The 27,245-nt window shown below is 57.9% G+C and overlaps 2 protein-coding genes across 3 annotated transcripts; both read right to left on the reverse strand.

The window, feature by feature from the left end:
* Positions 1-718: 718 nt before the first annotated feature.
* Positions 719-4,672, reverse strand: DPP7 (dipeptidyl peptidase 7). Its single transcript, XM_063082236.1, has 13 exons — positions 4,567-4,672; positions 4,386-4,499; positions 4,179-4,318; positions 3,912-4,075; positions 3,283-3,418; positions 3,127-3,208; positions 2,883-3,049; positions 2,621-2,681; positions 2,075-2,193; positions 1,842-1,998; positions 1,665-1,729; positions 1,213-1,283; positions 719-1,060 (listed from the first exon to the last, which is right to left on the reverse strand). Exons 1-13 carry the CDS (start codon positions 4,661-4,663, stop codon positions 931-933), a joined length of 1,503 nt encoding a protein of 500 aa, XP_062938306.1. The 5' UTR covers positions 4,664-4,672; the 3' UTR covers positions 719-930.
* An 11,716-nt stretch (positions 4,673-16,388) lies between these two features.
* On the reverse strand, positions 16,389-22,790 carry UAP1L1 (UDP-N-acetylglucosamine pyrophosphorylase 1 like 1). 2 transcript variants are annotated; one of them, XM_063082119.1, is made up of 9 exons: positions 22,492-22,790; positions 22,095-22,299; positions 21,699-21,874; positions 21,078-21,250; positions 20,796-20,989; positions 20,115-20,255; positions 19,379-19,564; positions 18,694-18,760; positions 16,389-18,161 (listed from the first exon to the last, which is right to left on the reverse strand). In XM_063082119.1, the coding sequence occupies exons 1-9, from the start codon at positions 22,778-22,780 to the stop codon at positions 18,069-18,071; spliced, it is 1,524 nt and encodes a 507-aa protein (XP_062938189.1). In that variant the 5' UTR covers positions 22,781-22,790; the 3' UTR covers positions 16,389-18,068. The 2 variants fall into 2 exon arrangements, with proteins under 2 accessions (XP_062938189.1, XP_062938190.1); XM_063082120.1 differs by lacking the exon at positions 18,694-18,760.
* Positions 22,791-27,245: the final 4,455 nt, after the last annotated feature.

Here is a 27,245-nt window from a genome sequence, read left to right on the forward strand (position 1 = left end):
CCACCTGCACAGGGGGGCCTCAGGGCCGCTGTGCCATGGCCCCTGCCTTTCCCTGCCCTTCACAGCCACCCGTGCCCTCCTGGGTACAGCAGGCACCCTGGGGGCTTGCTCTCACTCTGCGCTTGAAGCTGGCTACACTGCACACACTGCTGTGCTGTGACTTGGCCTCATGCCTCAGCCTCGTGGTGACCGTCTCTACCAAGGACCCTGGCACCTTCCCTACAGCAAGGAGGTGGGCCATGCCCCCACCACCGCCTGAACTCTGGCCCATGCTGCCCTTCAGAAACTGGACTGCGGGTGGGGCTGACGCTGTTGGTCCAGCATCTCCCCGCAGACCATCAAACAAACGGGCTCTGCGGGGGTAGCCAGTGTGGAGGGACAAGGGGATGGCAGCTTCCCCCCCCCACCCCCCCCAGGGCCAGAGCACTGTCCTGTGGCTCTGGGGGTGGGGATGCTGCAGGTCACGGGCTGTGAGTGGAAAGTGACACCCCTGAGCGGTGTAGGCAGTGGGGGGCAGGCACAGCGTGCTGCAGCTGCCACCAGAGACTGCTTCCTGGGATGGGGAGGCTGGTCCCTGGGAATGGCCTTTCCCTCCCTTTTGCCCTGAAATGTCAGGCCTGAGAGTGGAGGAGTCCATGCTTGATGAGGTCGCGGGAGGTGTGTGCGGGTGCCCTCCCCTCCCCTCCCCACGTGGCCCCCACAGGACGGGACAGGCTGCTTGGCCAAACTGCTTTATTCAGCCCCTTCCCTTTGCCACCAAAGCCTCACTTGCATGAGGACCCCACACTGGGCTGCAGCCAGGCTTCAGGGTCCTGACGTCCACCCAGGTGCAGGGCAGGTGGGCAGCCTGGCCACGGCTCTTCACTCGAGGAATCTTCTCTGGGACACTCCCAGGAGTCCTCTCTGGCCCTAGCTGGATAGGGGCTGCCCTCAGCCTCGGGGCCCCCCACGCAGTGCTGGCTGCTGCTCACGTCTGGCTGCCTTTACCCACTCACCGATGAGCGCGGCCTCCAGCCTGCGCGCTTCTATGACGGATGCAGGGTCTTCTGGGTGGGATGCTCTGAGGGGCAGGCACAGAGGGGAGGGCTGCTCAGCCAGGCAGGCAGAGCCCCAGCCCCTAGGGTGAGCCTCACGGCCCCTCCCAGCCCACGTCCAGCAATTGGCCCAGGCTCAGGAAGAGAGGGAGCCAGGTAAGGCCGCCTCCCACTGCACCTGAGGTCTAGGTGATGTGCTCCCCCCTGGATGGTGACAGCAACGATGGATGTGCTCAGGTTCTTCTGTATCTGTTGTTAGAAGGAATTCCTGTCAGGCTTTGGGCTACAAGCAGCCCCACCTCAGCCCTCTAGGTAGCTGTGAGATGTAGTTAAAACAGTAATTTGAGGCCACAGCACAGCCTTACATGGTCCCATTGGAAAGGAAGGCGAAGGTGAATGAGCCAGCTGTGAATCCACTATAAGCAACCAGGGAAAGAAACTGAGAAGGGGAGAGGAGGAAGTAGTGGGGCTTGGAGCAAAAATGGATGATAGAACCCAGCTGTGGTTTGCAAAGGAGCCATCCTGGCAAACCAACTAGGGAAACCCTGCACAGGGTCTCATGTAAAAACTAATGGGGTTACAGCTGCAGACACAGCCTGGGGGTCAGCAGCTGCCCAGGCCAGGACTCACCCCACCCCCTGCCCAGGGGTCCAGATCACCGTTGGAGAAGATGATGTTGCTGGCAGCTTTGAGGTCTGGAAGGGACACAAGTGGTAGGGAGGGCCTCAGCACAGCCCCCAGTGCTGGAGCCATGGGCAGGGGTGCAGAGAGCAGAACCCTACCTACTGCCCCTGCCCCTATCCTTACTGTTCCCCCAGAAGCTGGTCTGCAGCCAGTCCTGTCGGGGCCACACGCCCCAGGTGTCCAGACAGTACTGCTGGCGGACAGCATCAGTGAACGGGAGGTCGGGGAACATGTCAGTCATGTTGTTGCTGGCAAACGTCAGGTTGATCTCGGTGCAGGCCTGCAGACCCCATGCTGTGGTCAGGCGGGCAGGGTGCATGCCCACACCCCCGCCCTGGCAGTCCACACCCCCACACCTGGTAGTCCCAGGCCTTGGCGTCAGGGCCGGTGCCACAGCCAGTGGGGTCAGCACAGCTGTGGTACAGCTGGTAGATGTCATAGCAGTGCCGTGTGCCTGAGGAGTTGTAGACTAGTCCTGGAGGGGATGCACCACTCATTCAGGCCACCAACCCATTCTCTCAGAATGGTCACACGGGGGGTCTGGGGGTCCGTGGGGAATGCCCGCCTGGGCCACCTGCTTGAAGATCCATGGGGTCTCTGCTCTTAGCCCTGGCCGTTGAGGGTGCCCAGTGGCCCACCTGATGTTCCTGCTCCTAGTGGGGTGGGTGGGGCATGCTGCCTGGGAACCCCCAGAGACCATGGTGAGCAGCAACCCCCAAGCCAGGCCCAGCCCCAGGCAGTACCAGAAAGGGTCCTCAGGGATGCTGGAGCCCATGCTCCCCACCCCCACTCATCCCTGGGGCCCAGGCCAGCACTGCAGATCCTCACCCCACCCCCACCCTGCCCCACACCCACATAAGGGTCTCCACACTTGCTCATTCTGGGGCTGAGGGGGCACGCACCTGCCAGTGCTCGCAGCCCCGAGATCCTCCGGGCCTCTCCCAGCAGCCGCTCACAGCCGACCTGGGGTGGGGGCAGCAGAGCCTTCAGCCCCTTGCCTGACTCAACCTCCTCTGCTACCAGAACGAGGGTCAGGGCTGCCAGCCTATGAGGATGCACGTAGAGCATCCCCCAGCCTCACAGTGGGTGCGAAGCCCTCGAGCCAGGCCAGCACCGACCACCCCAGGGGAGCTGGGCCCTCGACCTCCCCTGGGGGTGCCTCGCCTTGACAGGGTTGGCAGGAAGGGGCCCCATGAAGTTGGTGGGGTACGGGTAGTCCATCATGGCCAACACAGTGAAGGCGTTGCGGGCAAACACGAAGAGCTGGGTCAGGTCTCTTGGTCCCGAGAGGGGCTGGCAGGTGCCGAACTCCTGGCTGACCATGTCATAGGCTGCAGGAAGGCAGAGGAGGCTACCAGGCTGCGTGCAGGGGCAGGCCTGGCAGCAGGGAGGGCGGGCAGATCCTCACCTCCCTGTAGGAACAACTCCTTGATCTGCCTGAAGGCGTCCCGCACACCCTGGGCACATTTGGGACCCTGGCGGTCAAAGTCCTGGAAAAAGCAGACTGTTGTCGCTGCAGCCACCACACATGGACCAGCCTGAGGGGCCCCGGATCTTCACTCACCGCCGTGACATCCCGGAAGAACTGGTAGGAGTCGCCGAGGCCTGCCACTGCGATGACAGGCGCACTGGCTGCCAGCGCCCCCGCCACCAAATGGGGGTACTTCATCCTCATGTAGGCGCTGAGCATCCCCCCATAACTGGTGTGGGGCACAGGGTTACGACCATGGGCCCTGCTCCAGAAGCTGCCTGCGTGCAGGCTGCAGCCCCACCCTGGCCTCTGGGCTGAGGTTGTGGGGCTGGTCCTCACCCCCACCCCCAATATCCCACTTCCTCTTTTCCCTCAGAGGCCCACGAGTGCCACAAGAGGAACCTAAACTTTCCAAGGCCCGCAGATTCTGACCCTAGGCCCCGTGCAGGTTCAGCTTTCCCTGGGAAAAGGCATCTGGTGAGGTCCCACCCTGGCCCAGCCCTGGGGACACAGCCAAGACTCCCACTAGTGTGGCCTGCACATTCCATCCAGCCCATGGGGTCGGCTCAGAGGAAGGGCAAGGAGGGCTTCCTGGAGGAGGCAACGCTCCTTCAAGTCTCCAACGAGGAACGTTGAAAGCGTCCCAGTGAGGGGGCCCTGGTACAGGCTGAACACCTTTGTCCCGAGAACAGCAAGCAGCTCGGCCTGCCTGAGGGACCCACCTCCCACCAAAGGCGATGGCAGGGGCGTCCTCGGCCCCGAGGTCCCGCTGCAGCGCCTGCAGCAGCACAGCGAAGTCGGCCAGGGCCTGCTCCACGGTCAGCAGCTCCGTGTGCCCGCGCTGCGTGGACTGCTGGCCGAACGGGAGTGACTTCCCGTAGTACCGCTGCGGGCGGCAGGGACGCACAGCTGACCCCGCCGCTCCAGCGGCCCCGGGCCCCACCCAGCCCCGACGGACGGCCCAGGAACCGGTGGGGCCGGGTACCCACGTGCTCCGCGAAGATGAGCAGGGCCGCCTGCTGGGCCGCCAGCTCCACGAGGAAGCCCGAGTTGTTGGCGAAGCTCCACACGTCCCCCTCATTCCCCGTGTACAAGAAGATGGGCCCCTCGCCCCGGGTCCAGAACTGGTCTGCGGGGTGGAGGGGCGCGGGATGAGGCCAGGCACGCGGGGCCGGGCGACGGGCCGGGCGACTCACCTGACAGCAGGAAGCGCTGGCGGAAGGTCTTGTTGCCGAACCTCTCGTAGTTGAAGTGGTCCAGAAACTGCTCGAAATAGCCCTCCCGGAAGCCGGGCTCCGCGGGTCTGCGGGCTGGGGAGGGGGATGCTCAGGGCCGGGCGGGCCGGAGGGGCCTGGGGGGCTGCCGGGCCACACTCACCCCCAGCCTGCAGGCCGTGCAGCCCCAGCGCCAGCAGCAGGACCGGGGCCCAGCGAGGGGCCGGCCGCGCCACGGGCTTCCGATGCTGGGGACTCATGTCTGGCTTGGCCGGTAGTCGCGGGCGGCCACGTGAGCGGCGTCACGTGACGGGGGCAGAGTCACGTGGCCACCTGGGCGGGGCGGTGCCTCCGTGGGAAGGTCTGGAGCCCAGAGCAGGGTGGCTTTTCCGTCCCCGCGGGCCCAGTTCCTGGCTCTTTTGTGTCCAGGTCCCAGAGGTTCCTGGGCACCCAGTGCGTCCCCATGGAGACGGTGGCCATGGGGACACGTGAAGCAGGCCGAAGGCGCGCGGGGGCCGGGGGAGGGAGGAACGCATGCCACGTGGGTCCTGCCGTGGCCGCGCCGGGGGCCCCAGGGAGGCGAGGACACTGCGACAGGGCTGAGAGCCTCCTCCGCGCTCACCGGTGGTCGCCCTCTCACTCCCGGATGTTGCTTGCGGCCACACTCAGGCTCACCCTGCACCTCGGGCGGCCGCCACTGGCTGGGGGTGTCACCCCTGCCTCCCAGCCCCTCCCAAGCGCCCTGACGACGAGGGGGACAGTCCTGGCTGCCACCATAGAAGGAGGGAGTAGAGGGCTGTGGGAAGACAGGTGTGGGGGCAGGCAGGTCCCTTTGCAGAGGGACAGTGCTGGAGAGATGGACGCTGGGCAGGGGCTGGGCAGGGGCTGGGCATGCGGGTGGGCTGGGAGCCCCCAGAGGGCGTGGGCGGGGCAGGAAAGCTGGGGAACCTCCACCCGCTCCTTCAATTTGTGCCTACTGGGCTCATACAGCCCTGCAAGGACCAGGGGACAAGGACAACCAGAGGCCTCTGCTGGGAGCTTGGAGCCCCTCCTCCCCAGGGAGCGCCAGAGGAGGGAAGGGGTCGCCTTTCTCCCTGGCGTCCAGTCCAGGGCCAGGCAACGGGACAGCTCAGCCACCTGTGGGGCCGTGTCCATCCAGTCCAGCCACAGGCCAAGAGCCAGGTCCAGAGCAGGGAGGGGGTGGCCTGGTCCCAGGCTGCCGAAAGAAAGGGAGTCACCCTATCGCTACTCCCAAGACTGTCCCTGGCCCGTCTGGGGCTGAGCAGGGAGGACCGGCCACTTGGGTTGGCCCTTCTGCTGCCCCTCACAATGTCCCACGACTGTGGCTGTGGCTACCAGTATGGTGACAGTGACTGTCCCTGTCATGGCAAAGCACATGGGTGTAATCACCTCGCGGTCATCCAGTGCCACAACACTGTCCCCCTCACAGTCCCCACCATGGTGCCTGGGATTGCGTGCCAGGCTGCAGGCTCCAGCCTGGCTGGTGTCCAGTGGAAGGGGCTGACCTTGCAGACCCTCCGCTGGATGGGGGCAATGACAAGCCCCAGGGATCCTCGGCCAGAAGCTGGAGGCAGGACCGCAGGCCCAGCCACACCCAGGGCCCCTGCAGGTGCCCCACAAGTGGGAGCCCCACCGTGGGCCGTGCATGCTCGGCTCTGCCCACAGAACAGGCCAGAGGACAAGGGACGGTTCCTGGGGGGGCGGGGGCCTTCTCTTGTCTGTGGCCCAGGACTTGGTGCCCCTTCTGGGCAGCAAACAGGGTCTCTGAGCCTTGGAGGGGTGGGCACAGCCCAGGGGGCTGTGCTCGGGGCCAGTGGGCTCGGTTCTGCCTGAGAGCTGAGGGCTGGGCATGGCCACCATGCCCACATCCCTCGGTGGGGCTGGAGCCTCTCACTGACCCTTCATGGCACACAGAGGCCAGGCGCCTTCAGGAAAGTGGCCTCTGACCCCGGGCCCAGTTCCCACCCCACTCCTCCCACCCCCAGCTCAGCAGGCAGGGGCTGGCAGATCAGCAGACCCCCAGCATGGCCATTGTGGCAGGGGCCCCACCTCCCATCCATGTCACCACTGCCTGGGCCACTGTCAGCCTGTGAGGGGCTCCACACGTCACCCAGAGGCCAGGCCCACACCTGCTGCAGATGCAGAGCTTCTCCAGGGCCTCCCCCATCCCCCAGGGCTGGACAGAGATGCTGGCTAGAGAACGAGGGGGGGCCCCAGGAGGGGAATCCGGGGGGTCTGGCCTGTGGGAGGCAAGAACCTGAGCCCAAGCCCTCCCCCCGCACAACACCTGTTCCCTCCAAACCATCCACGTGGCTCCTCCAGCTACACCTGGTGGCCCCGAGCATGGGGGTACGTCTGTGGGTCCTGGAGCCCTCCCCCACTCTCCACAACTCATGGACTTGGGGGCCTTGCCCAGCCCCCGACAGCCACCTGCTCTGCCCCTCAGACCTCAGTGCTGTGTACGTCACCAACTATCTAGTTCCTAAACTATTGCATCACCCCAAACAGAAACTGTAGCCATTAAACAATAACCCCCCATTCGACATTTGCCACCATGAATTTACCTATTCTGGGTATGTCATATAAAGTAAAATGATCCAATATCTGTCCTTTTCTGTCTGGCTCATTTCCTCTACATGACGCCTGTAAGGTGTTCATCCAGGCTGTAGCGTGTGTCAGAATTTCAGTTCCTTTTTATGGTTGATGCATTGTCTGGACAGACCACAGTTTGTTTATCTGTTCATCCATCCACGGACACGCTTGGGGTTTTTTGTTTGTTTGTTTGTTGTGGCACTTGGACTAATGTCTGGAGTCCTGCCGACTGGGCCAATTGTCGAGCTAGGGCTGGGTCTGGAGCTCACAGACTCCTCAAGTCTGTTCACAGACTGGGTCACAAACCCTTCACACACCAGGCTGGGTCCCGAGACCCCTTGCATGCAGGTCTGTGAGCTAGGTGACCGGCAAACAGGTCCTTGGAAGCCACAGGTTGGAGATCATAGCTGTTTGCAGCAGTGGCCACCTGTGGCAGTAAACTCCTGTCAAGGTGGTGGCGCTGTGCAGGTGCACTAACTCCACCCACACACAACCTGCACAAAGAATGCTGCACCACCCCCAACCTGCCCCGAGGCGAGGGGGCCTGATTAAATTATTCTACTTTCCCAGCATTTGTTTTTGGCGGTTGTCTGGTACGGGGCTCTGAACCCACGACCATGGTGTTATAAGGCTGTGCTCTAACCAGCTGAGCTGACCAGTCAGCCCCAGCACTTGAGTTACTTCCATGTTTTTAGCTATTGTGATACTGCTGCTATGAACATGGGTGTACAAGTATCTGTTTGAGTTCCTGCTTTCAATTCTTTATGTACAAGAGGTCTTCATAATGTTCCTGGAAAGATTTGTGTTATCTTTTAATTCTATTTTTCTATTAATTTTTTGAAGTACCCTCGTATATCCCTGGCAGTTGATTTGCTGGATGGCAGAGTCATTTGATGTTGCATTGTTTGAAGAACCACCACACTGGTCTGCACGTGGATGCACCACTTCCCAGGCCCACCAACAGTGCGTAGGCTCCAGTTTCCCCACATCCTCACCAGCACCTGTAATTTTCTTTTTTTTTTTTCTTTTGATGGTAGCCATGCTAATGGGTGTGAAGTGGTATCTAATTGTGGCTTTGATATGCATTTGCCTAATGATTAGTGATGTTGAACATCTTTTCATGAGCTTATTGGCCATTTGTATATCTTCTTTGGAAAGATGTCCTTTTAAGTCCTTTGCCCATTTTGAATTGTTTTTTTGTTGTTGCTGAGTTTTATGAGTTTTGTTTTGTTTGGGGTTTGTTTGTTTGTTTGGTGGCTGGCCAGCACCGGAATCAAACCATGGACCTTGGCGTTACTAGCAGCACGCTCCAACCAACTGAGCGAACCAGCCAGCCCCTATGAGTTTCTTTAATATTCTGAATATCAAATCCCTTATCATAGATGTGATTTGCAAATATTTTCTCTGTGTTGCCTTTTTGCTCTGTGGATAGTGTCCTTTGATGCACAAAAGTTATTTTGATGAAGTCCAATTTATCTATTTCTTTTTTTTTTTTTTCAGTCTGTAAGATATCATTTGAAATTATTTGGCTTCCAAAATAGATTGCTGTAAATGTACATATTTTGAGACTGAGTATTTTTACTTCAGTTAACTTTACCTCGAAACTTCTATTTTACTCACCATCCACTTTGTTTTGGCCTTTACATTACATTTACTTTTTATTTACTAGAAAAATTTGCCAAACTATTTTGAAAGTTAATAGCTAAACATAAACTCTTTAAATCTCAAAATCTGTTCCAGAAACAATCTTTTCCTAATTGCACTTGCAAATGTTTTAGCTTGCCTGTTTCCTGAATATAATTTATTTATTTATTTTTAAAAATATTTTATTTTATTTATTGAATCAAAATCGATTGTACATATTTTGGGGGTTGAACATTGAGATATGTTGATTAAATCAATATTACTAGCATATATATTGTTACAAATTGTAATTGTTCTTTATGCCCCTTGTCCAACCTCTCCCCTTCCCCCTCTAAGTGCCCTAGATTTCTTCTCTCCTTCTAAAAGAATAATGGTTACTGTTAACTTGTTGCCTAGATGATGTGTCCAGTGCTGAGGGCTGTGATCAGGTCCCCCAATATTATCACACAGCAGATGCTTCTTCTGTCACTCTGAAATGAGTTTTGTGGAATGAGACATCCTCTTTTTGTCTTTGTCTCTGCTGGTGACTCTTCTTGTGTGAATGCACTCCAGTGGTTGGCGGACCATCTGCGTGGTAGCTGTGGCATCTAGCCGCTTTTGCAGCAGTCACGGTTATTATGGTGGCTGTAGTGGGCCACCCACATGGAGTTGCTGCTTTTGGCATGCTCCTTGGCACTGGCAGTATGCCTGGTTGTGGGGTGTGTTTGGTCCCCTTTTCCATGCCTTCGGTCCCCGGGTGGGCCCTGAAGTGCTGGCTCAGTGTGCCTGGTTGTGGGAGAGGGGTCCATTCCCCTTCTTGCCTCGGGTCCCCGGGCAGGCCCCAAGGTGCTGGCTCCGTGTGCCTTGTTGTGGTAGGGTGGTCCGGTCCCCTTCTCCATGCCTCAGGACTGTGGGTGGGCCCCGAGGTGCTGGCGTTGTGTGCCTGGTTGTGGGAGAGAGGTCCGGTCCCCTTCTCCATGCCCCTGGTCCCTGTGTGGCCTCCGAGGTGATGGCATGTTGTGCCTGGTTGTGGGAGGGTGGTCTGGTCCCTGACTCCATACCCTAGGCCCCTGGGTGGGCCCCAAGGCACTGGCTCAGTGTGCCTGGTTGTGGAAGGGTGGTCTGGTCCCCTTCTCCATGCCCTGGGTCTCTGGGCAGGGCCCAAGGTGCTGGCGTGGTGTGTCTGGTTGTGGGAGGGTGGTCCAGTCCCCTTCTCCATGCCTCAGGTCCCTGGGCAGGCCCTGAAGCACTGGCATGGTGTGCCTGGTGTGGGAGAGAGGACCAGTCCCTTTCTCCTTGCCCCAGTTCCCTGGGTGGGCTCTGAGTTGCTGGCATGTTGTGCCTGGCTGTGCGAGAGAGGTCCGGTCCCCAACTCTATACCCTAGTTCACCGGCTGGGCCCCAAGGCACTGGTTCAATGTGCCTGATTGTGGGATAGAGGCCTAGTCCCCTTCTCCATGTCCTAGGTCCCTGGGAGGGCCCCAAGGTGCTGGCATGGTGTGCCTGGTTGTGGGAGAGAGGTCCAGTCACCCTCTCCTTGCCTCAGGTCCCCAGGTGGGCCCTGAAGTGCTGGCTCAGTGTGCCTGGTTGTGGGAGAGAGGTCCGTTCCCCTTCTCCTTGCCTCAGGTCCCTGGGCAGGACCCAAGGTGCTGGCATGTTGTGCCTGGTTGTGGGAGGGGGGTCCAGTCCCCTTCTCCATGCTTCAGGTCCCCAGGCTGGCCCTGACGCACTGGTGCAGTTTGCCTGGAGGTGGGAGTGGTGTCTGGTCCCCAGATCCAAGCCTCTGGTTCCCAGGCAGGCCCCAAGGTGCTGGTAGTGTGCCTGGGCCGGAACTAATTTTTTGTCCTTTGCTTCTAACACAGGGAAACTTCCTGTGGGAACCTGTACTTGGGCTGTGTGGTTGTTTAAATTGCTGCTTTGCTGCTGTTTCCCTAGGGAAGGCTTTTTGTGCAGCTCAGGGTTTAATGGTTGACCTTATAGGTACTTCCGGCTCTCCAGAGACCGGGTGGATCTGTGTTCTGTAGAATCTCTGATCTGGGCCTGAGTTTTTTCATCAAACTGCACCCCATGCAATTCTGCATTCCTGACCAGTCTCCTCTGAGTGGTCCTGTGCTGATTGGGGGGCAGATCAGCTGTTCTTGCTGTGTCTCAGTGTCCCCTGTTGGGCCTGTCTCCCCCACCGTCCGTGCTGTAAACACTTCCCATGGGACAGGCCCTGCCCCAGTCCCTTGCAATGACTCACCAGCCTCTGAATGGCTCCTCTTTTTGAGCTGTTCTGGCTCCTTGCTCCTGCATGGGTCCACATGAACCCTATTAGTGGTCTTGCTGTCCTGGAGGCCACCAAGGCCCTCTTCTCTCCTGCTGCCTCCAAGCAACTCCATCTGAAGGGCACAGCTGCGGCTTCTGCTGGCTCCTGCTCCGTGTGCTCAGCAGCTCCAGTCTTAAAGCAGCTGCAGCCTGAAATGCTCAGAGCAGCTTTTTCTTTCTCTCATCGTAGTTTCTCCCACCTTCATGAACTCCATAGGTCTCTCCTCCTCTTCCCCTGAGCTCCAGTGGCCCTGGCTTGGGTGATGTTACATTTTTATAGTTGTAAATTTGGTTGATTTGTGGGAGAGAGTGACGCTGCGGACCGTCTATTCCACCATCTTGATTGGAGCCTATCTATTTCTTCTTTTGTTGCTTGTGCTTTTGTGTCATATCTAAGAATCTATTGCAAAATTCAAGGTTATGAAGATTTACCTCTATGTTTCTTTCCAGGTTTTATGGTTTTAGCTATTATACTTAGGTCATTGATCCATTTTGAGTTAATTTTTGTATATGGTGTTGGGTAAGGGTCCAACCTCATTCTTTTGTGTGTGTACATCCAGTTGTCCCAACACCATGTGTTGAAGACATTGTTCTTTTTCTTCCATTGGATAGACTTAGCACCCTTGCAAGGATCAACTGGCCAGAGATGTGGGTTTCTGTCTGGACACTCACTTCTATTCCATTGGTCTATTTGTCTGCCCATATGCCAACACCATACTGTGTTTGTAAGTTTGTTTTTGTTTTTGGTGGCTAGCCAGCCATACTGTTTTGAATACTGTAGTTTGTAGTTAGTTTTTAATTGGGAAGTGTGACTTCAACTTTGTTCCTCTTTTTCCAGACTGTTTTGGTTGTTTGCAGTCCCTTGCAATTTCACATGAATTTGAGGTTTAGCTTTTCCATTTCTGAAAAAATTTTCTGTTGGAATTTTGATAGGGATTCTGTCAAATTTGTAGATTGTTTTGGGAAGTATTAACATCTTAACAATAAATATTAAGTCTTCCTACCCATGAAGAAAGGGTATCTATCCACTTATTTAGATTTTCTTTAATTTCTTTTAGCAGTGTTTTGTAATTGTCAGTGTACAAGTATTTCATGTCCCTGATTAAGTTTATATCTAGGTATTTGATTCTTTTAGATGCTACTATGAATTGAATTGTTTTCTTAATTTCCTTATTGGATTGTTCATTGCGGGTGCATAGAAACACAACTGATTTTGTTTGTTGATCTTGTAGACTGCAGATTTGCTGAATTTGTTTACTAGCTCTAGTAGCTTTCTTGTGGATTCATTGGGATTTTCTATATACAGGATCATATTATCTGTAAATAGAAATAGTTTTACGTCTTTCTGTCCAGTCTGCATGCTTCATTTCTTTTTCTTGTCTAATTGCTCTGGCTAGAACTATGTTGAAGAGCAGTAGTGAAAGGGGACATCCTCACCTTGTTCCTGATCTTAGAAGAAAAGTTTTCAGGGCCGGCCCGTGGCTCACTCGGGAGAGTGCGGTGCTAATAACACCAAGGCCCCGGGTTCGGATCCCATATACGGATGGCCGGTTCGCTCGCTGGGTGAGCGTGGTGCTGACCACACCAAGTCAAGGGTTAAGATCCCCTTACCGGTCATCTTTAAAAAAAAAAAAAAAAAGAAGAAGAAAAGTTTTCAGGCTTTTCCACTGAGTATGAAGTTAGCTGTGGGTTTTTCATAAATGCCCTTTATCATGTTGAGCAAGTTCCCTTCTGTATTAGTCTGTTTTGTGTTGCTATAACAGAACACCTGAGACTGGGTAATTTATAAAGAAAATGACACTTACTGCTTACAATTTCTCAGGCTGGGAAATCCAAAGTCCATCTGGTGGTGGTGACAGTTACCCAGGTGTCTCATATTGGAAAATGGTGGAAGGAGAGAGAAAGAGAGAGAGAAAGACAGACTCTTCTCTTCTTTTAAAGCCCTCAGAACTACACCCGCGACCACTATTTTTAATTCATTCGCTACAGCATGGTCCTACAATCCAATCACCACTTTAAGGCTCCACCTTTCGATTACCATAATAGGATTTCCCACCTTCAACAGTCACAGTAGGGATTAAGCTTCTAATATATGAAACTTGGGGCACAATTCAAGCTTCAGTGAGTTTTGGGGGGACATAATCCAATCCACTACACCTTCTATTCCTAATTTTATGATTTTTTCAAAAATGAAGGGTGTTGGATTTTATAATATGCCTCTCCCATGTCAGCTGAGATGCTTGTGTATTTTTCTGCCCTTTGTTCAGTTATGAGGCTTATTACATTAATTTTCTTAAATGGAGCCATGCTTGCACCCTGGGATAAATTCCACTTGGTCACAGTGCATAGATCTTTCCATATGCTGTTGGATTTGACATGCCAGTTTTTACTAAGGGTTTTGCAACAATATTCATAAGGAATATTGTTCTGTAGCTTTCTTTTATAATGATGTCTTTATCTGGCTTTGGTATCAGGATCATGCTATCCTCCGAGTGAGCTATGAAGTGTTACTGTCTCTTTGTCACCTCTCTCCTCTTGGGTGATGGAGATGCAAAGGATTGCTCAAAGCCCGTTTTTTTCTGAGCAGTGAGAAGCCCTGAAGGGGTTAATTTTCCAGGAACCTTCAAGAGAGAGGCATTCCTCCTTGGAAATATAATACTGGACTGGGGTCTTTTCCCAGTATTTATTCTCCAGGCCAGAAAGTTACAGAAAAGGAACATAGGTGGAGTTATGGCTAAGTATAGTTTAACAATAGATGCTGGTAACATCAGTGAGATAACAAAGTGACATTCCATAATGCAATTGGCAAAAGGTGAAGTCAATCCACCAACAAAAGCTTGTTCTTAGCAAATACTGTATTTTCCTACAGCAATTTCCTCAGTATGTTTACATAACAATTAAGTAACTTTAGGTTAACCTGCACCGAGGACGTCTGTCTTTGAGCCAGCAATTTGCTGTGTTACAATTCTTTATCTACAACAGAGACTTTAGCCTGGGGAAAGTTTCCTGTCTTTTGCAAGCTTAACATTTCTATATGTAAGTTTTAAAAAGTTAGGTTAAACCTGAAACTACAGGGCTTTGGAAGCCAGGCCCTGTGAAGTACATTTGCTTTAGAAATGTTAGTACCCTCCACAATGAAGCTAGTTGAAGTTTCGTCTTCAACTTTCTGGAAAACTTTGAGAAAGATTGGTGTTAATTCTTCTTTAATGTTCGGTAGATTTCACCAGTGAAACCATCAGGATGTGGTATTTTCCTTGTGGGAGGTTTATTATTATTGTGTCAATCTCTCCATATAGATCTGCTGAGATTTCTGTATCTACTTGAGTTAGTTTAGGTAACTGATGTGTTTCTGGGAATATGTCCACTGCCCTGGTGTCAGGACACAGAGGGAGACCGTCTGGGCAGGGTCCTCTCTGACCCCACGTGAGTGAAGCTGACAGTGGGTGGAGTGGGGGGATGGACACTGGCCAGTGCCATGGATAGAATAAAGGGGGTGGGAAGGGCAGCAATGGAGCGCAGGGAAGGTTGGGGGCACAGAAGCCATAGTGGGAATTGTGGGGAGCACACGCTCGTCCAGGGCGCCACATGACAGCCCCTGGGGCCCGGGCAGGCATTGTCCCTCTCAGGCCTTGGAGGCCTCTGGTCAAAGGGGACGGGGGCAGCACTCCCACAGGCCACGGGAACAGCGCAGCGAGCCACGGCCTTCGAGGCAGCAGGCAAGTGCTGCGGAGTGTCCTGTTGCTGCTGTTCCGGGAGCCCGGCACGGGGACAGTCCCCTCACTCTGCTGCCGGCCCGACAGGGTGGCTCGGGAAAGGGGCAGGCCGGACAGCCAGCCGTCTGCCTCCACGGCTGTAGTCGCAGGAAGGCCCCAGCCCTGCTCCCCGTGCTCAGACCCTCGCCTCCCGCGTCCGCCCCTCCCAGGCATTAAGAATGGCCCTGCCCAGGCCGTCACTGCACGTCATGGGGGGTCATCCGCCTAACTCAGCTCTGGCCGCCAGTTTTTAAAGTCTGATTCTGAAATCAAAGCTTAATGAAAACGGAGCGTACACGGTCTGTCCCACACGGAAACCCTTTCAGACCCGACGCCGGTGTCACCGCATTCCGCGGGCCCGCCCGGGCCAGCGCTCGGCGGACGGGCCGAGACCGAAAGTCTGAGCGGCAGGTGCGCGGCGTGCACAGGTGAGCTGGCGTCGAGCTGGCCGGAGCGCTGCCGCCCTGGCGGAGGACGTGGGGTGGCGACGCGCCGAGCTCACGGCGGGCCCGCGCTCTGCCCTGGCCCCGTGGCCGGCTCTCCGATCTGTCTTCGCGACGTGAGCATCTGTGTTCCCGGGAGCCCGTCTCCCTGCGTGTCTTTCCAGGCGGACATGTACCTGCTGCGGGAAGAGGGGACGGAGGTCGCGGCGGAGGCAACAGCCGGGTCTCTCCCGCCGGCGGCCGCGGTCGCCAGCGCAGCGCGCATGCGCTTCCTGAGGCCGGCCCTCGGCGCCTGCGCTGAGCTCTCGGTGCCCGCCCATCCGCGCCGCCGTGGCCATGGCAACGGCGCGGACCGTGGGCCGTGGCCTCCACCTGCCCTGCCCCCCTGCCCACGCGCCTCGCGTGGTTGCTGCTGCCGCCGCCTGCCTGGGTCCGCCGCCGTCTCCGGGTGGCTGCGGGGAGCGCCCCGGGGGAAGCACCCACGCGTCGCAGCAGCGCCTGCGGCCGCCGGGTCTCCACCTCCGCCCTGCGGACCCCACCCGGCGCCCGGCTCGCCCGAGTCTGCCCCGGAAGACCCGCAGGGCCCCCGAGCATCCCTCCCGCACGGTGGTGTGGCCCGAAAAGACACCCAGGGCCGGGCGCTGCAGAACCAGCGAATGCACTGAGGCATGGCAGAGGACTGCGACTCGGGCACGCGAGCGGGCGCGGGCCACAGGCATATCCGGGGGTCGCGGACGGGGGGGTCTTCTTCCACCTCAGCTGCTCCGAAAGCAAGGGCTCTGCGGGGGCTGGCGCGAGCCGACCCTGCCAGCGCTCGTCTGGAAGACGGCGGCCGGAGAGCTCGCGTGTAGTCCTGCTACGCGCACGTGCGTGCCAGGGCTCCTGGTTCACGGCCTCCCCGCGGCTCTCGGTCACCAGCGAAACGGTGGCATCTCAAGGATGCAGTGCAGGAAGGCGACTCACCAGCTGTCGGTGCTGAGGGCGCAGACGCCCACCCCTGCCAGGCCCCCGAGACCCTGGAGAGGAGCTGGACGCCAGCACGAGGATTCCTGGGCACCCCGGAGTGGTCCCCGGCTTCCTGCGTGGACGCTGGCGGGCACCACCCCCCGGCCACAGAGTCCTGGACACCTGGTCTCTGTCCCCACCACTGTGCGCTAGTCAAAAACTGTCCTCGCCGTGGTGGCGGTCAACCGCAGCATCTTATCTACCGGAGATGGCCCATAGAAAGTCACACAGAAAACCAAGAAGTCAACAGTCTTTTAAAACTCAGTTGTCCCACTGGTGGACCCCTGGGTTAGGGCTGGTGGGTCGTGTGATCTTTGTGGTGTTGGCACAGGGGTGCATCTCGATTGCCGAGGGGGGTGCACTAATCACTACATGTGGTGACTTCACATAGGACCAGTGTCACATTCTGGAGTTTGATATCGGCCTGTCATCATGTGAGATGCAACCACAGGGGGAATCTGGGTGAAATGTTTACAGGAACTCAAGGCTTTCTCTGCGACTCTCTGTGAAATATAATTAATAACTTTTTTAAAAAGTGAGCTGTTTCAAGAATTTACCCAACTAATGGCACTGTGTGGCAAACAGGTCACTAACTGTTCCACTTATGGCCTGAGGAGTGGCTGTGGGCAGGACCCCGGCTGGGTCCTCTGCTTGCCTGTGGAGCAGCTCAGAGAAGGGCCCTAAGGCATGAGGTTTGCAGCGAGCAGACTGGCAGAGCCTGGGTGGAAGCAGAAGTCGTCCTCTGGCTTCATTCCCAATGGAGGCAAGTGTGGGCCTGAACGCCGTTCTGCCAAGTCACTGTGTGCCACTGTACAATCGGGTGCATCCGAACCCAGCCTTGCAGATAACACCCCTCCCCTGAGGAAGCATATGGGGATGAGTGGAGCCCCTCCAGTCCAGGGCTGGGGGCTGTGGCAGAGGGGACACAACGATTTGGCAGCAGACTGCACTTCAATGCTGCTCTTCACTTCAGCAGGTGGGAACGCAGGTGCCAATCAACAGAAGCTCTGTGCTGTAGAGCAGCAACGCAGGGGAAGCGACCGGGGACTGGCTGGTCCACCCCAGCTTCACGGGAGTGCAGGAGGGACCAGGGCACCAGATATGAAGGCCCCATCCCAAGAGCATGGGAGGAGCCTGAGCACCAAGATCTGTGACAAGCTCCAGGTGGGCCAGGGTGGGGCTGGAGCTCCTGAACCAGCTGCCTCCCAGATCAATCATCAGCCACCACAGGAGCCACTGGTACAGGTCCCCTGGTTCTTGGGGGAAGCGCATACAACTCAGCAATAGAAACCCACCACAGATGTGGCTGAGAGGCCGAGGCCTTGGGGAGAGACAGAAGGCGGCAGGCGTCTCAGGCGTGCGCCCAGCTGCTCACGGAGCCAGCCTTTATCGTGGACTGTGGGTCCCTACTGTTGGCCTTAGCTGGGCATGCAGGATGGGTGGAGGGATTAGCTGTGACCCCCCAGTTACTGGTTCGGCTGCCAACCAGGACCTTTGAACATGACCCCTGTGAAGGAATGAGACCTGTTCACCTCATTCTGTTTCCTCTGTGGTCTGCAGAACGGCGTCCTGGCTGTGGCAGTGGCGCCTGCTCATCCTCGGCTGAGAATACAGTGGACATCTGTTGGCCAGCGCTGGCTTCCACAGGGAAGTCCCCTCTGCTGCTCTCCCCAGACGATGCCCCAAGTCCCTCAGGCCCCACCCTAAAGCCTCCTCTCAGCCTCATTCTCCGAGTTCCCAAGTCCCTCTGCTTCCCAGCTGGATCCTGCAGCAGGCCAACGGTCTCTTGTGTCCATGGGTGACAGGAGAGGTCCTGCCCTCGTGGAGTAAACCTGAGCATTTCCCTCCGTTCCACAGGCTGGGAATGCACAGCACCCTGCTTTCCTAAGCAGAGGACCCTAGGGTGGCAGGTCTGGGAGCGAGTCAGGACTCCTGTGGCCGCAGCACCCTGGCCTGGTCCTCATCCAGGATAAGCGGGGATGGGAACACCTGGCCTTGCAGGTGCACTTCCAAGCCCTGGAAATGAGCAAGTCACTGTAGCCAAGTGTCCACCTCTGGGCTACCCACAGCCCTTCCAGCTGCACCAAGGAACCACAGCCCAGGGTAGGATCCCAGTTCTGCCTGGAGTCAGGGACGGGCACATTTAGGAAAGCTTCCAGGAGTAAGGACGGAATGCACATCCTAAGGCCACCCAAGACCCCAAACCAGCATGAGACCGTCCCAACAAACTCAGGCCTGACCTGACCCAAGCGGCACAGAGCCAGCCCCAGTCAGAGAGTCAGCAGAGAGCTGGTGTTCCTCCCTTAACAGGGCTCCCACAGAAGCCTGACTCGCCCCCACCTCATACCCTCCCAGAACCTACAAAGGCCTCTGGACACGTCACCCCACCTCACCCCACATCCTGGAATATCCTCTGCAACTTAAGGGACCATTTACCCTGTTGGTAAACTGAGGCAGAGCTGTGACTTCCTCACCCCAGCCCAGACAGTATTCCTGTGATTCATGCAAGCCTGACCCAGAAAAATCCCAGACAGGGCTGGGCACCTACCTCTCCAGAGTAAGATACCAAGGGTGATATCTCACAGATGGCCGGAGGATCTCCATTTTGGGGCAAGCTAGAGGGAGTCCACTTGTCAGCATCTGCCTTGGGGGTGCATGTCCCGGGCTGTCCCCCCAGCCCCCTAAGAGGAGGTGGCCCAGTGCCCAGCCCAGCAGGCCTAGCTCCACACACCTGGCTCCTGCAACCCCTTTTTCTGGACACCCTAAACCCTGAGCAAGCTTTCCCCTGCTGAGTGACAAATCCTGATTTAGGGCAGAAGGCACCCTCACAGGCATTGCGTGCAGGGCCCGGGCAGATAGACTTATGTGTCTATCTGTGTATGGTGGCTACACACAATTGGGAAGACGAAAATCAAATGTACTTTTTTCCCCAGCCCTGAAAGAAACTGCCCTGCTGTCTTCTCAACGGCATGCCCAGGTCTCAGTTTCAAAGCTTATGAATAAGCTGGGGAGGGCTAAATCCCCAGCATCCCCCAGAACCCTGAGCAGAAATTGAGGAGTTAGGCCAAGAGGCTGAACCAGTGGTCACTGTGCCACCTGGGGCTGGCTGGCACATGGCCACCTGCACTTGGTATGGTGCTCAGACAGCAGCAGAGCCAGCATGGCCCTGGGGCTAAGGACTGGGCCCTGACACCACTCCCCACTTCGGGCTGCACCCTAGGGCCCATGCTCACCAGGGCAGCTCGGGCAGCTGGGTCCCACGTGCACCCAGGAAGCGGGCCCCAGCCTGCAGAGCCCACTGGTAGTGCTGAGCCAGCAGCGCCCGCCGCGCGGTGGAGGGGTTGTCCCTGTCAGCCGAATCGGCGTTCTTCAGCGGGGAAAACTCCTCCTCCCGTAGCACTTCAAAAGCAACAAAGTTCCTGGTGGGGAAAAGGGCTGGTTATCCCATGTCCCAGCCCAGAGGACCTGCTGTGGGCAGGCGAGGGCTGGGCGGAGTTGACCGTGACTGACTGGGTCTGTCCCGTGAGCAGCAGGCTGAGGAGAGGCCCCACTGGCCGAGTTTTTGCTCCGGAGATCCCAGGGATGCCTCAAGCTCTCCCTCCCATCCCACCTGCCAAAGGCGCAGACCCTGGGACCCCAGACTGAGGGCCAAATGCCCTGCGAGCCATCCCAGCAACCTGGCCTGGAAACACCTAACCCTGGGTGAGGGCAACGAAGGGAGGGCCCAGGAGGTGGAACCACTGTCCCCCGAGACCTTTAACTGCCCAGACGGTCCCTACGCTCCCTGCCCCGCATGGCATGGGGGCTTCCTCTTGGGGCAAGTACCCTCTGGCTTCTCCCGAGACCTGCCTGCAGCCCTCCAGTCCCCTCGGTGCCCTCACCGAGCCGCCACTTCCCTTCCCGGCTGGGCCTCAGAAGCCACCACCAAAACGGAGAGAGAAGGAAAAACAAACGACTTCTGCCACTGACTCAGCAAACCGGAGCGCGTCAAACACGAACTTCTCCATCTTAATCCCATTCGGCTTTAGCGGCTTTACCAGGTTTCCCTCCTCATCCACGTACGGGACCTTCTTCACAGCCACATGTAGCTCCAGCAAGGGCTCAAACTCCCTGGGGGGCAGGAGGGCAAAAAGCGGGAAAGTCACAGTTCAGAGAGGACACCCCTGGGAACTATGTCCCCACCTCTGGGCACACCCAGCCGGGGGGGGGCAGGCTGGCAGACGGACACCACAGGGCACAGAAGCAGCAGGAACCGAGCCAGACCCCTGGGGAAGCACAGGTCTTTTCCCTGCACCCCCAGTGGGCCAGATGCCATCAGTCCCTGCCCCGGTTAACAGAAATTGGCAAGCCATGGGCAGAGGTGGCACCTGTGGGCAACAGGGCAGTACCACAGACAGGGCAGGCAGACCTGACTACAGAGCCTTCCACCAGCTGCTCACAGGGCACAGCTCACATCGCACCTCCAGTGCCTCTGGCTTGTTTAAACAAGAGAAGCTTTCTCTACCCCAAACCATCAACCACTTGCCACCGCAGCCCAGCCGAGCCCAGCCTCCATGCTGCAGCCCAGAGGCCTCAGCCTGGCCTGGTCCTGGCAGTCCTTAGTCAGCGCAGATTGCTCTAGCTATGCTCCAGGGCCACCTGTGCCCACACCTGGTGACCCTCTGGAGGAAGCCTCTGGTGAAGAAGTGGTTGCAGATGTTGGCAGTGCAGTAGAGAAGGCCCCCGTCGGGGGCGCGCAGCCCTGCCGTCTCAGGGCTTATCTCGCTGTACTCCACCACCTGGGGCACGCCGTCCACCTGGCACACCACGCCCACGGGCTCCTCCGGGTATGCCTTTTCTACCACCTGCAGCCGCGACAGGGGGTGGGCACGGAGGGCTGGGCATGGTGGGGCTGGGCAGAGGGGGTGGGTCAAGTCGGGTCAGGGAGCTCACCTTGGCGCCACAGTCAGCACCCTGCAGCACACAGAAGCCTATGAAGACGGGGTCAGCCAGCCGCACCAAGATATTATCCACGCAATACACGTGCACAAATTCCACTCCACGGTGCTCCATGTCCTCCAGGATCTGGTGGTCCGCCAGTGCGCAGTACAGGCCCCCGTTGCCATCTGCGGAGGAAGAAAGGAACCAGCCCCGGCCTGCTAGTCCCAGGGAAGCCCCGACCTCCTGCCTAAGGCAGTTCTCGGTCAACATCCAAAAAATCCCATGGTTTGGGCCGGCCCGTGGCTCACTCGGGAGAGTGTGGTGCTGATAACACCAAGGCCACGGGTTCGGATCCCATATAGGGATGGCTGGTTGCTCACTGGGTGAGCGTGGTGCTGACAACACCAAGTCAAGGGTTAAAATCCCCTTACCGGTCATCTTTTTAAAAAAAAAAAAAAAATCCCATGGTTGCGCCAGGTGACAGATGGGCATCAAGGCCCAGAGAGGGGAGGCAACTTGCCTAGGACCACACAGCTTCCCCGCAGCACACTCTGAACTCTGACCCAGGCCTCCTGACCTCCACTCCGGCTTCTAGGCTCGGCCGTTCCTCCCTGTCTCAGGGGTGGGCCTTACCTGGGGCCATGGCAACTTTGTCTTTCCTCTCCAGGATGGCCCTGCCATCGAAGGTCACCGCAGGCAGCATGCGCTGCTCAAACATGACCACGTTGGCGGGGTCCAGGTGGAAGAAGTTGTGCTCCTTGAAGAAGGCGGCTGTGGGCCCCAGGGTGAACTCGCTGGTCATGATGTACCTGCGGGGAGGCAGGGGTGAGCCGGCCTCCAGGGGGCCTGGGACCTCAGGAGGTGGGGATCAGAGTGGTCCCACCCACCGGGCCGGGTCAGGCCTCAGTCTGGGTGCATGCTGGCCTCTGTCCAGGGCTGGGGTTAGGGCTCAGGCCTTGGCGTGGGGCAGGCCTGGGGCCACATGAGGAGGGGTCATTCTGAGGCCCAGGTAGGGCAGGAAGCACACACCAGGGCACGGTGCAGCTGGTCCCGTGGCGCTCGCTGGCCAGTTGCTCCACCCGCCGAATCCGTTCCGCCTGCAGCTGGTACAGGGTCTTCTGGCTGGGCAGCCCCACACGATACATGCCCTTGGGGTAGGTCACGCCCAGGCGAGTGCCTTGCCCGCCGGCCAGCAGCAGGACGGCCACCTTGTTCAGGGCAATCTGGCGGAAACCTGGGGCAAGGGGCGCTATGAGGGGACGTCTTGGACTTGCCACCCAACGGCCACGTCCCTCAAGAGCGAGCCACACCTGGGCCTGGTAGGGCCAACTGAGCTCCAAGCCCAAGCTCTTCCCCACCCCACTCTGCGCCCGACCCCTTCCGGCCCGCAAGGGGCGGCGCGTCACCCGGCCCCCGGCCCGCCCACCTTCCTCCTCCCAGCGCCGCCGCGTCTCGGGGTCGCAGCGGCTCCCGCTGCCCACGCGCTCCCGGGGCAGGGGTCGCAGGCGCGCGGCCAGACCGGGCGGCGGGCCGTGGGGGCGCGCGCAGGCCGCCGCCGCCCTCCGGCAGTGCTCGCGCAGCGCCTCCGGCTCCAGCGGCGCCAGCTCGGCCAGCAGCGCGGAGCGCTGTCCCGGCGCCAGCTCGGCCCAGAAGCGCAGGAGGTGCTCCTGGCCGGCGCGCTGCAGCCGGGCGCGCACGTCCCGCTCCGAGGCCATGTCGCCGCCGCCGCCGGCCAAGCTGGCACCCTTGACCCGCACGCTCCGACCAGCGTCACGGGACCCTGCGGGCGGCGCTGACCCCGGAGGGGCGGGCCCAGGGCGCCCCGCCTCGGACCCGTGCGCCCCCGCCCCGCCCCCGGCCTCTCCGGGCCCGCCCCGTCCCCGCCCCCCAGGCGGCCCGGGCCGGGTCGCGCCCGCGGGAGCCGCGGAGCAGCCGCGCCGCTGGGCGGTGGCGGAGGGCGGCGGCGGCCCTGCCTGGCCCGGCTGTGCGCGTGGGGAGCGCGGGCCGGCGTGGGCGCGGCTGCTGCGGGACCAGCGCGGCTCCGAGGCCCCTCGCTTGCCTTAACTGTCAGGCTTTTGTTCGTTTTAACCAAAAACATGTTTATTTGGGGCCTCAATGAAGAAACTCTTCTTACAACATAATCACGATTAACTTAGAAAAATGGGCCTGCAGCTTTAAAGCGCTTCCCTTTAAAGGGAAATTCAGCTTTAGAGAATCTAAAACGTTAAAAGGTGAAACAAATTCTATGTTGTTGGTTTATCAGACAAAACAGAACCGAGCATCATTCAAGGGATCCCAGTCACAGCTCAGGTCCTTCTCCAGGCACCGGCCTTGTCATATTATTTCCACTTAGCACAATCTGACCCAATGGAGTAACCCTTCCTCCTGGGGTGACTTCATAACGATTTTCTCATCACTTCATCCCAGTGTGAATTCCGGGTCTTACACATTCGTTCACAAGCCCTGCTGGCGGCAGCTGTGACGGGCTGGTGGTAGCGTTTGCTGCTGTGGCCACGCTGGAAGTGGCCTACTATGAAGTTTTAAGTATCTTGCTTTTTACAAACTCCTTTGTGAAAAATATGAAAGGGTAGCTTTGGCCATTTTGGGACAAAACTTTCTTTTAGAAACTAGTTTAAGTCTAGAAGTAATACAAGCACACGGTTAAAAAAAATTTTTTTCAAATGGCACTTTAGGACCCCGAATGAAAAGGAACATCCCCCTCAGGTCCGCCCCTGGCTAACCCCGGTTAGGGCAGATGCGTCTCCCTGCAGGCAGGTTCTGCACACGGATGCCGCCTCCACGCACGCTTCCCACTGAGTTAGCAGCTGGAGCTCCGCAGGGGTGAGGCCCACTGCAGGCTCTCCCCACCTGAAAGGACTGTTTTCCAAGGATAGGCTTAGGCCTGCCTCAGGGTCTTTGCATTTGCCTCCTTCTGCCTGGAGCTTGTCCCCAAAAAGTCACATGACTCACAGCCCCACTTTATCAGGTCCCAGCTCCTCCAGGAGACCCTCTCAGGTCATGTCAGCTCAGAGAGCACCCTACTGTCCTCGATTCCTTCCTGCCTTTCTGCATTCTCTGCTTCCTGACTCTGCCATGAGAAGTAAACTGCACAAAGGCAGGATGTAGTTGGGTCTGCTGGTTCCTCCATCACCTAGATCAGTGCCCAGCACACAGTGGACACTCAGTAAATGTTTGTTGATCGAACAAAGAGTGTGGGGTCACAAGCCTAGCACCGTGACTGGGCCACAGTAAACATCAGAGAGTGCTTGCTGAATGAATGAGTGAATGAGTGAATGAGTGAATGAATGAGTGGTCCGGTCTGCTCCAGTAGTTTGTGGTGTTAAAAAGGCAGTTTGGGGCAATCTTTGGAGGTGAGGGTAGGGATGGGAGGTAGGGAATCAGGTGAGCAGAGCGGCTCCACGCCCCAGGCCAGAGTCCACAGGAAGCCTTATCACCCCTGCAAGGCTGGGCAGCAGAGGCTGCATGTGTCCATTGAAGGTAGGACATGAACTCTGAGTCTTCTAGTTCAGGGCGACCCCTAAATCCACCTCAAGGTGGGGACAGGGCTAACAACAGGGTTTGGAAAATCAAGATTTGTGCAGCCAGAGGCATGTGCAGGACCAGGAGAGGAGTGAGCCTATCCAGGCAGAGGTGGGGGTTTCAGCCAGGTTGGGGGGACACCACCACCCTACCTGAGCAGACGGGGTGTAGACAGTGGGGGTGTCAGCCAGGCCGAGGAAGCAACACCACCTGGACCCCTGCCGTGGGCAGGCTTGTGGCCAAGCAGTCACCTCCCTTGTGCCTTAGGGCCTTGTCCAAGGGGTTCAGGGAAGCAGAGCCCAGAGGACAGGAGTGGAGACCAGAGAACCCTGGGAAAGGCTCAAAAACTGGCAGCAGTTGCTGGTCCTTCACTCCACGCCCAGTGCTGGGAGTACCTCAGGAGACAGAGGGGCCCAGTCCCCCTGCCCACCTCTCCCCAAGGAGCTCCGGGCTGGCACAGCAAGAACATAATTACAACCGGGATAGGTGTCTCGAAAAGTACAGGGGCTGCACGGGACCTCCAGACCTGGTCTGGGCTCCAGAAACCCCCCAGGGTAACAGCAAAACTGAAAGCTACAGGGTGGGGAAGGTTTCGGGCCAGGCCGGAAAGCAGAGTGGAATGAGGAAGTGGTCAGAGCTCAGGACAGGAAGGACACAGGCCACACCTCAGTCCCACAGCCAAAGCCAGGCACTGACTCCAGTCTCTTCTGTACCTCTTCCTCCAGTGCCCAGCAGGGTCCACAGGGAAGCACACAGACTAAGGGCCAGTGGGGCTGCCTCCCCCAGGGCTCTGGACAGTCTGACAAGCCAAGCCCTTGTTTTCTCTGCACGGTGGGCTCAGGTTCACAAGTGGCCCTGACCTGGCCAGGGCACAGCTGGCTATGCTATTCTGAGTTTCAGCAGCATCCATCACTGCTAACCGCTGACTGCCACACCCACACTAGCCTCCACCCCAGTCCCACAGAATTGTCCTCAGGCCTCCCCATCCCACAGGCCTCACCCTGGCTTGGTGTCCCACTCCAGATAAGATGGCGTTTCCTCTCCAGAAAAAATTTCCTGTGTGCTGGCCATCCACTAGGCACCACTGTGTGTCAGGCCAATGCCAGGTCTTGGGGCAGCCCAGCCTGGCTCCCAAACAGCATGGGGACTCCTGGGGAGACAGCCACCTTAGCCAGGATGAAAGCTACCTGGTGCTTTAAAGGTGGGGGCATCTAGCCAGACTTTCTAGGGGATGGGGGATCAGGTACCTGAGCAGAGTTTTGAAGGATGCCCAGCAATTAGCCAGAAGCAGATGGAGAAGGGATCTTCCTGGTAGAAGAGCCACCAGGTTCAAGGGCCCAGAGGTGAGAGAATGCCAGTACCTTAGGACTGGGGCTGGGGAGCAGGTATGGCAGAAACAGGGTAGGATGAGGGGGCGGGGGATGGGGTGGAACGGACAAGAGACTCCAGAACAAACGCTTGCATGTTGTGCTGGGTCTTTGACCAGACCTGCCACTAAAGGGGAAGCCAGGGATGGGCCCCCGTAACCAAGCTCCGTGGGGTGAAACCAAGCTTATTGCTTTTTAGGTCTCCCCCACCAAAATTCCTTACCACAAAGGAGCCTTGAATTTGAGTGGGTAACTCCAGAGAAGTGGACCCAGGACACTCGCTGGCCAGGGCAGCTGCCCCTACAGCTGAGACTCAGGCACCAGTGCCTCAAGCCCAAGGACACAGGCCCAGGTAACCTCTCCAGGTAAGATTTTCTGCGCACTAGCCATCCACTGGGCACACTCTGGGCCCGGCTAATGCTAGGTCTAGGGGCGGCCCCACCCTGCTCCCAAACAGCACTGAGACTCCTGGGGAGACAGCCACCTTAAGCCACGAGGGATTATAGGGAGGCCGGCCAAGGGCCAAGGCAGGCCCCCATGTGAGCAGCGTGTCTGGAGGGTGTTTGGCAACAGCTGACTTAGCTCTGAAGATGGACAGTCTGCTTAGAAAGCAGAGGCAGCAAGGCCGGCCCGTGGCTCACTCGGGAGAGTGCGGTGCTGATAACACCAAGGCCCCGGGTTCGGATCCTATATAGGGATGGCCGGTTCGCTCACTGGCTGAGCGTGGTGCTGACAACACCAAGCCAAGGGTTGAGATCCCCTTACCGGTCATCTTTTTAAAAAAAAAAAAGAAAAGAAAAGGTGGAGGCAGGGGGTCAGGCAGACGGTACACTGAGCACCTGCCTGGCTTCTGGAGGGTCCTACCGGTCAGTCCTGAGATGGGTTTGCAGTGTGGGAACACAGTCTAAGGCCTGGTCGCTCCCCAGTGCCCACCTCCATCCGGACTGACCAGCTGGAGACAGAGTGACTGGATCCCAACTGGAAACGTAGCAGAGGCCCAGGGGGCACAGGGCTGTGAGAGCCAGAAGAGCAGCTGGAAGGGTGTCCAGCCAGAGGACGGGGCTGCCTGAAGCAGGGGACCATGAGAGCTAAGGGGATCTGGGGGCACAGGAGAGAGTGGCTTTGTCCTGCAGCCGGCAGGACAGGCCAGACTGTCCCTAGGGGCCAGAGGAGGAGCCAGCAGCGGCAGGGACAGAGAGGCCTCTGTAAGCGGAAGCGCCCAGCTGGCTGGAGCCTACGATCCTCTTGGGGCCCTGCTGCCAGAGAAGGGGGC

The sequence above is a fragment of the Cynocephalus volans genome, chromosome 17 (genome assembly GCF_027409185.1).
Source record: "Cynocephalus volans isolate mCynVol1 chromosome 17, mCynVol1.pri, whole genome shotgun sequence".
Lineage (NCBI taxonomy): Eukaryota > Metazoa > Chordata > Mammalia > Dermoptera > Cynocephalidae > Cynocephalus > Cynocephalus volans.

Excerpts from the sequence above, each read along its gene's own strand:
- DPP7 (XM_063082236.1), bottom strand. The coding sequence starts at position 4,663 with ATGAGTCCCCAGCATCGGAAGCCCGTGGCGCGGCCGGCCCCTCGCTGG. Across the intron at positions 3,209-3,282 it reads TCTTCCGGGATGTCACGGCG|GACTTTGACCGCCAGGGTCC; the intron begins GTGAGTGAAGAT and ends TGCTTTTTCCAG. Across the intron at positions 2,194-2,620 it reads GGGGCTGCGAGCACTGGCAG|GACTAGTCTACAACTCCTCA; the intron begins GTGCGTGCCCCC and ends CATCCCCTCCAG.
- UAP1L1 (XM_063082119.1), bottom strand. The coding sequence starts at position 22,780 with ATGGCCTCGGAGCGGGACGTGCGCGCCCGGCTGCAGCGCGCCGGCCAG. Across the intron at positions 21,875-22,094 it reads ACCAGCTGCACCGTGCCCTG|GTACATCATGACCAGCGAGT; the intron begins GTGTGTGCTTCC and ends GCCTCCCCGCAG. Across the intron at positions 21,251-21,698 it reads CAAAGTTGCCATGGCCCCAG|ATGGCAACGGGGGCCTGTAC; the intron begins GTAAGGCCCACC and ends CTTCCTCCGCAG.